Source organism: Corythoichthys intestinalis, chromosome 16, assembly GCF_030265065.1.
Source record: "Corythoichthys intestinalis isolate RoL2023-P3 chromosome 16, ASM3026506v1, whole genome shotgun sequence".
Taxonomy (NCBI): Eukaryota; Metazoa; Chordata; class Actinopteri; order Syngnathiformes; family Syngnathidae; genus Corythoichthys; species Corythoichthys intestinalis.
In genome coordinates, this window is record NC_080410.1 from 33,096,702 (window position 1) to 33,104,925 (window position 8,224).

Below are 8,224 nucleotides of genomic sequence, written 5' to 3' on the forward strand. Positions count from 1 at the left end.
TGTTTTTTTTTTCTCATGGGACCTGCAGATGCATGAGTTGACTTGCATCCATTATTTTTTTTTAGGAAAGATATTTCAAAATTCTGAATTAGTTTCAAAATCATGAAATTCTAAGTATATCAAATGTGATACATTTGGCAATAAAGGGTTAGTCATTCATAGGAAAAGAACATATCGTACTTATAGAACTCAAAATTAATGCTTTCTCAAGAATTTTGAACACAACTGTAGATTTAATGATGTTTTTTTTTTTTTTTTATCATTTCTTCACAATTTCTCTAAATATAGGCAGTTTCACGCAGCCCTTGAAGATCTGCTGGAAGCCAGTCGCCTGTGTCCTTCCAACCGGGAGATTCAGCGCCTGCTGTCTCGCGTTAAGGAAGAGTGTCGACAGCACATACAGCATCAAGACTCTTCCGCTCCCTCTCACCATGATGCAAGGGGTAGAGATTCAGATTACCTGCAGGTCCACGCCAATGAGGCATTTGCAAAGGATGAAGAGATCGAAGAGGACAGGAATCAGAGGAAAGGGGACGTTACCGCTCTTAATATTTATGGCCGTCCAGCAGTGCATTTACCTTCTTCCCTTCCTCCAACTCATAATGTTCATCGCCCCCAGTCCAGTCCCACACATTCGCCCTCTTCCTCCCCCTCTCACGTGGGACCGTCCTCCTCCTATCGTTGTGTCAGCCCGCCAACCTCGCCGCAGCAGCATCGGCATCCCATCAGCCCAATGGCAGAGCGCAAGTTGTTAACCGGTCACCTTCCAGATCAGAACCCTCACCATCAAGCAAGATCTTTTCAGAACCAAAACCAGTGGCACCAACCAGTCAAAGTCCAAGTTGTTAGAACGGGCCAACCCAGCTCAGCAGTTCACTCCAGCATGGTTTTGGGTAGTTCCGCCTACTCCCAGTTTGCACAACTGCCTCAAGAACTTGCTGAACTTGGGGAGGGATTTCGCCCAGGTCCCTTTGATATGAAACCTAGCCAGCATGCACACGCAGGACTGGGATGTGGACCTTCGTATCTACAAGAGAGTGCGGATGTTGATCTCGTTTACCAGTCGAAAGCGACACCCGGCTACGGTGCAGGGATGAGTCGCTTTGGCCAGCCCCGTCAGTTCAGCCGTAACCAATCTAAAGCTGCCTATTACCCCATGGAAGTGACTGAAATGACAAAAGCTTCCCTAGATGATCAGTACCTCCACCAGGCAGGCCTACGACACCCACTTAGCGCTCACCCAATTGCCCCTGCTCTTCCCCAGAGACCCGTCATACACTCCCAGAGCACCAACGTTTGCCTCGCTAGCGGGCAGCAGGCTAACCGCGGCCCGAGTTTCAGGACATCTGCCTCCGCGCAGCATATGGACTTACCTTCACAGGCATTCACCGGAGACCTGATTGGTCACTTCGATGATCTGGTACTCAACTCCTCCCCCCAGGTAGAGTGTGTGGTAGGAGGCGGTACATATCCTGGAGAGGCCGGTCGTTTGTCAAGAAACACGCCTTATATGGGTCTTAACGACAAATCTGTGAGGGTGCAACAACAATACCAGCAACAAGCGCCGCCCGCTTCCTCCTCTAGCCTCAGCCCCTCTCGATCATGGGCCGTGTCTTCGGTGGACACTATCATCACCTCGCCCGGAAAACACCCCGGCGACCAAGCCAACGAGAAGAGCCAATCGCAGCAGGCCTTCTCTATCGCCTATCATAACCGCAGCAACAACAACGGCCACTATGACAAGCAGCTACCCTACTACGACGTGTTGCCAGGCAACAATCCTCAGGTTGCCAGTCAGAAGCTGCCTTACGTTGACGTAAAGCTCGCACGAACACTGCCGGTTAACAGAAAGACGTGTCCAACCTCGCCTGTCAAAGCCAAAAGACCATTTGTTGAGTCTAATGTATAGAGAAGACGAAGAGAAACAAGTAAACTTATTTGTACAATGTTTAGTGCTTGTGTAGAACATAAGATGAGCCTAAGACAAGAGATAAATGGTATTCAGGGTGCTTCATAGCAGATTTAGCTGAGAACTGAATACAAGATCGCTCTCTGTCTGAAGCTCAGTTCATTGCACAGAAGACTGTGGTAACCTCAATGGTGCGATAGTGGGACATCATCTGAGCACAAGGAGTAGATGTTTTTTTTTTTTGTTTTTAAAGTTATTTCCGTTTGAAAATGTACATTTGGTTGTCTTTGTCTTTTTTGCTTTGAAAAGGGCACAAAAAAAGATGTATATAATTTTTTGTGCAGACTAAATTTGTTTGCATTGAGCATCGAACAAAAACTTGCTTCGAGGACAACTTGTTTTCAGTTTTGTTTTCATAAATGGATGTCAATTAATACACATGTATATTAGAGCTGTACTGAAAAGACAAAATAATGTGCAATTTTTAAAATTAAGTGGTTCTTTCACAAGTAGTAAAAAAATATATATACAGTGTATCACAAAAGTGAGGACACCCCTCGCATTTCTGCAGATATTTAAGTGTATCTTTCCATGGGACAACACTGTTGGAATTCGCCCCCCCGGCCAAGCCGCACGGAAAACGGCAACAGCCAAACGAAGTGATGCTCCGCTACTTAACGCTTCCGTGCACCAACCGGGAGGGCGGATTTTCGCGCGTTCACCTCTTATGTTAACCCTTTGTACTGACTCCATGTTCCAAAAGTTTGAAGAAGGCTCACCAAAAGCAGGTTGACAATTTATTCGTCGACAATGGTCAAAAAACAAGGCAAAAACAGACGACGGAGGAACAATGTTAAATCCATAACAAGGCTACATAGAAAAGTCTCCAAGCAGCAAAATTTGTGTTCTCTCAGTGTCCAGTGTTTTTTAAGTCCATGGTGGAGTAGTCCGGGCCGAAGGTGTGGTTGAGTGTTGTTTCGGGACCATCCCTCTGTGGCCGGTTTTGTGGGGTTAGGTTGTTTGTGGATAGGACGTGGTTGCCACAGCGAACGACGCTGGTCTTGACGTCCCAAGCGCCCGCAATCAACTTTGTTATCACTGCTGGCTCTACTTGTTTTAGGACAAAGCGCGCTACTCCTTTTCCTTGTTGTGGCCAGGAGAACTGATTGCGATAGTTGGTGCGTCAATCTTGCTCGTGACGCACACGTTGGGCTTCTGTGATAAGATGGCGTTGTGTATCTATTCTGGTTCTTTTCATTAAACTATGGTGTGCTATTTTATATTAGGTGTGTTTAGAGTAGTTCAGTCCTACCGTAAATATGAGAAATGATACTATTCCCTGATTAATTATATTACGTGTGTTCGAGTAATGCAAACAGTTAGACGGTGCCTACGAGAAACAGTACCATTTTTTCTATTTCCCCCTCATGAGCCCCGAGATGGTGATTCACTTTACTGTGTTCAAGGGCATGGAGAGAAGTCTGCCTAAACTATAATTAGATGAATGTGTTAGACTAATGAAAACATTTATATGGTGTGTGCGAGAACGGTACCTATTCCCTTCAACACTGACAAAATGACACTTTGACACAATGAAAAGCAGTCTGTGTGCAGCTTATATTATAGAGCTAATTTATTTTCCCCTCAAAATAACTTAAAATATAGCCGTTAATATCTAAACCCCAGGCAACAAAAGTGAGTACACCACATGGGAACTACGTACATTCCTAAATTGTCCAAATTGAGTACTGCTTGTCATTTTCCCTCCAAAATGTCATGTGACTCGTTACACGGGTGCTACCGGCATTGCTGCTGAGATTGAAGAGGTGGGGGGGGGGTCATTCCCACCACCATGCTTGACTGTAGGCATGACACACTTATCTTTGTACTCCTCACCTGGTCGCCGCCACCCATGTTTGAGACCATCAGAACCAAACAAATTAATCTTCGTCTCATTAGACCATAGGACATGGTTCCAGTAATCCATGTGCTTTGTTGACATGTCTTCAGCAAATTGTTTGCGGGCATTCTTGTGTACCGTCTTCAGAAGAGACTTCCTCCTGGTGTGACAGCCATGCACACCAATTTGATGTAGATTACGGCGTGTGGTCTGAGTACTAACAGGCTTACCCCCCACCTCTTCAATCTCTGCAGCAATGCTGACAGCACTCCTGTAACGAGTCACATGACATTTTGAAGGGAAAATGACAAGCTGTACTCAATTTGGACATTTAGGGATGTACGTCGTTCCCATGCGGTAGATATTAATGGCTATATTTTAAGTTATTTTGAGGGGATTACTCTATTATATAAGCTGCACACATACTACTTTTCATTGTGTTAAAGTGTCATTTAGTCAGTGTTGTCCCATGGAAACATACTTAAATATCTGCAGAAATGCGAGGGGTGTACTCACTTTTGTGATACACTGTATATATTTTCTTTTCAGTTCAGCTCTCATAAACTGTCAGTCATTTGTTATTGCAATGACAGCTGTGTGGACATTCCTCTTGAGCTTTTGAATGGATTGTTCTGCTGGCTACATTCATTTTATCTCCTGTTCTATTGGTTGTAGCAAAGCATTTGGCCTACTTCCAGAGCCAAAGAGCACAGAACTGACAAACCTTTAGCACAAGTAGCCATCAAATGAGCATTGTGAATAATTTTCAGAGATGGATGCTTTCGTTCTCTACGACGCTTATCCTGTGCAGGGTCACAGGCACAACCTATTTTAGTTTCTTGCTTGAGAGTTTTGTGCATTTCGTTAACATGAATGTTTTGTACATTTCTTTTTGTATGTGTCTGAGCGAGACTTGTGACCTCTCCATCATAATACAGCTCCCTGCTGTCACCAGTCTCATAGGGCAACACGTTCAGCAGCCGTGATTTCGACCACTTCATTGGATGTATTAAAAATGGATAAAAAGAATTAAACGTCTTTAACAACTCAATGAGTATCATGTGTTATCAGAGGTGGGTAGTAACCATAGGCGGAGTTTGACTTTTGGGGTGGGGGCGCACATGTTCATGACCCCGAAACACAGTGTTAACAATAAACTTACAAGATTATTTATAATAAGTTTACAATGAGCGTTTTTTGTTTCCCATCATCTTGAGGGGAATTCTGAATCAGGCTGCTTAGGCAATACTTTTCGCCAAGATCGTCAACCATTGAATATGGTACGCCCGTCGGGGTCGTGCCAATGTAGTTACCCCAGTCAAAACTTGTATCCCCTGGGCGGAGCCATATGGAGGTAAATTTGTGTCTTTATTATTCAATCAAAAAAAAGTTGCTTGAATAAAAAACGTTGCTTCAATCAAAATATATATATTTTCAATCAAAAAAAAGTCGCTTCAATCAAAAAAAAAATGTTTTTGAATGCAAAATTAAATTTGAAACTCAAACAAAAAGCATGTGAAAGCTATTTTTGTTTGAATTTTGGGGGGGATTGAGGCAACTTTTTTGATTGAAGAAATGTTGATTTGTGTTTTTGTCTTTATTGTTCAATCAAAAAATAAGTTGCTTCAAAAAAATATATATTTTAAAAAAGAAAAATCCCTTCAATCAAAAAAGAAAAAAATTTCAATCATAGAAAACGTTTTTGAATGTAAAAAAATATTTGAGATTGAAAATTTTGCATTTGAACACAATTCTTAACTGAAAAAGTTTTATTTGATTGAAGCAATCCTTTTTGTGTTTGGGCCATATTATGGGTAGGACATTTGTGTCTAAATCATTCAATCCCCCAAAAAGTTGCTTCAATCAAAAAAAATATTTTCAATCAAAGAAAAAACAACATTTTTGAAAAAATAAAATTGCGCTCCCCTAATTGTTTTTTTTTTTTTTTTTTTTTTTTTTTTTTTTTTAATAATATGCAAAGCAATTGACCGTCTAAGGTGCGAGTCACATGATCTGTTTGAAAAATAATTTTGGCCCATTATAAAATTTTTTTTTTCGTTCATTTCATTCATTTTTGTTGCAGTTTTATTGCATTACAACTTTTATGTACATAGGAAAGTGGCACCAATTGACCACAGGAAACCGGAGCTATTATCCTTTTAGTTTCATAATAGGAAATATACACTCACCGGCCACTTTATTAGATACACCTGTCCAACTGCTCGTTAACATTTAATTTCTAACCAGCCAATCACATGGCGGCAACTCAGTGCATTTGGGCATGTAGACATGGTTTAAGACGATCTCCTGCAGTTCAAACCGAGCCTCAGTATGGGGAAGAAAGGTGATTTGAGTGACTTTGAACATGGCATGGTTGTTGGTGCCAGAAGGGCTGGTCTGAGTATTTCAGAAACTGCTGATCTACTGGGATTTTCACGCACAACCATCTCTAGGGTTTACAGAGAATGGTCCGAAAAATATCCAGTGAGCGGCAGTTCTGTGGGCAGAAATGCCTTGTTGATGCCAGAGGTCAGAGGAGAATGGACAGACTGGTTCGAGCTGATAGAAAGGCAACAGTGACTCAATTAACCACCCGTTACAACCAAGGTAGGCAGAAGAGCATCTCTGAACGCACAGTACGTCGAACTTTAAGGCAGATGGGCTACAGCAGCAGAAGACCATGACGGGTGCCACTCCTTTCAGCTCAGAACAGGAAACTGAGGCTACAATTTGCTCAAGCTCATCGAAATTGGACAATAGAAGATTGGAAAAACGTTGCCTGGTCTGATGAGTCTCGATTTCTGCTGCAACATTTGGATGGTAGGGTCAGAATTTGGTGTCAACAACATGAAACCATGGATCCATCCTGCCTTGTATCAACGGTTCAGGCTGATGGCGGTGGTGTAATGGTGTGGGGAATATTTTCTTGGCACTCTTTGGGCCCCTTGGTACCAATTGAGCATTGTTGGAACGCCACAGCCTACCTGAGTATTGTTGCTGACCATGTCCATCCCTTTATGACCACAATGTACCCAACTTCTGATGACTACTTTCAGCAGGATACTGCGCCATGTCATAAAGCTGGAATCATCTCAGACTGTTTTCTTGAACATGACAATGAGTTCACTGTACTGAAATGGCCTCCACAGTCACCAGATCTCAATCCAATAGAGCATCTTCGGGATGTGATGGAACAGGAGATTCGCATTATGGATGTGCAGCGGACAAATCTGCACCAACTGTGTGATGCCATCATGTCAATATGGACCAAACCCTCTAAGGAATGCTTCCAGCACCTTGTTGAATCTATGCCACGAAGAATTGAGGCAGTTCTAAAGGCAAAAGAGGGTCCAACCCGTGACTAGCATGGTGTACCTAATGCAGTGGCTGGTGAGTGTATATTTCCTATTATGAAACTAAAAGGAAAATATCTCCGGTTTCCCGTTAATGAAATATTATTCATGTGCGGCCCGGTAGAAAATGCGCCACGGACCGGTACCGGTCCGCAGCCCGGTGGATGGGGACCCCTGCTGTAGACTAATATTGCCTAATTTCTGTAATTTTTTTCTCTCGCCAGAATTCAATGTTTTTTTTTTTTTTTTTTTTTTTTTGGGGCGGGAGTTGGCTTAATGTGTTATGTAATATTTTATAGTACAGTATAATATTAACAGTTCATATAGATAACTTTGTGTCGGGACAAAAATACCATTGTTTAAAAAAAAAAAAAAAAAAAATCAGACATCTTAAGCAGTTACTCACAATGTTACTCATTACTTGAGTATTCTTCCACCAAATACTTTTTATGCTTGTACTTGAGTACATTTTTTGGATGACTACTTTTACTTAGGTAATATTACTTAGAAGTAAGGCTACTCTTACTTGAATAAAATTTTTGGCTACTTTGCTGTTGTTCTGTAGACCAGGGGCGGAAGCCTGGGAGTCCTAGCAATGTGACCGCACCTGGTTATCGTTGGTGGGCGAGGGTAGGTTCTCAAAATAACTTTGAGTTCTAATATCAAGAAGCACAAGGTTTATTTTTAAACATCACATACAAAGAGCAATCACTGTCAATAAAACATTTAGTTCAGTAAAGAAAAACGGGTTGTACTGTTGCGAATGTTTTCATGTGGCACCGGAGCAAATAACAAACAGAAATAACAACACTATTGAAAGGGATAAAATGTTTACATAGGCATGTGACAACTCTACACAGAGCAGATTTAATCCATGCATCTAAGCAAAACAATGCAAACAGATTATTAAAATTATTTTTTAAAAAGCATTTTCCATGACATTCACAAATAATTGCACTTTAAATATTGACCACCTCCATCAACATATCTGTAATAGAATTTAACAAGAGATATTTTGCATATTTATCTCCTGAATTTTAAAAATTCTATTTCAGTCCAGTA

At 41.7% G+C, this 8,224-nt stretch overlaps 1 protein-coding gene across 1 annotated transcript in view; it reads left to right on the plus strand.

Annotated features, from left to right (window-relative positions):
* Positions 1-5,364, plus strand: part of tanc2a (tetratricopeptide repeat, ankyrin repeat and coiled-coil containing 2a) — a 62,463-nt gene extending 57,099 nt beyond the window's left edge. Inside the window, exon 27 of the mRNA XM_057860898.1 lies at positions 289-5,364. Coding sequence (XP_057716881.1) covers positions 289-1,909 — 1,621 coding nt within the window. The 3' untranslated portion in view covers positions 1,910-5,364. The remainder of the gene's footprint in view (positions 1-288) is intronic.
* The last annotated feature ends 2,860 nt before the right edge of the window (positions 5,365-8,224 follow it).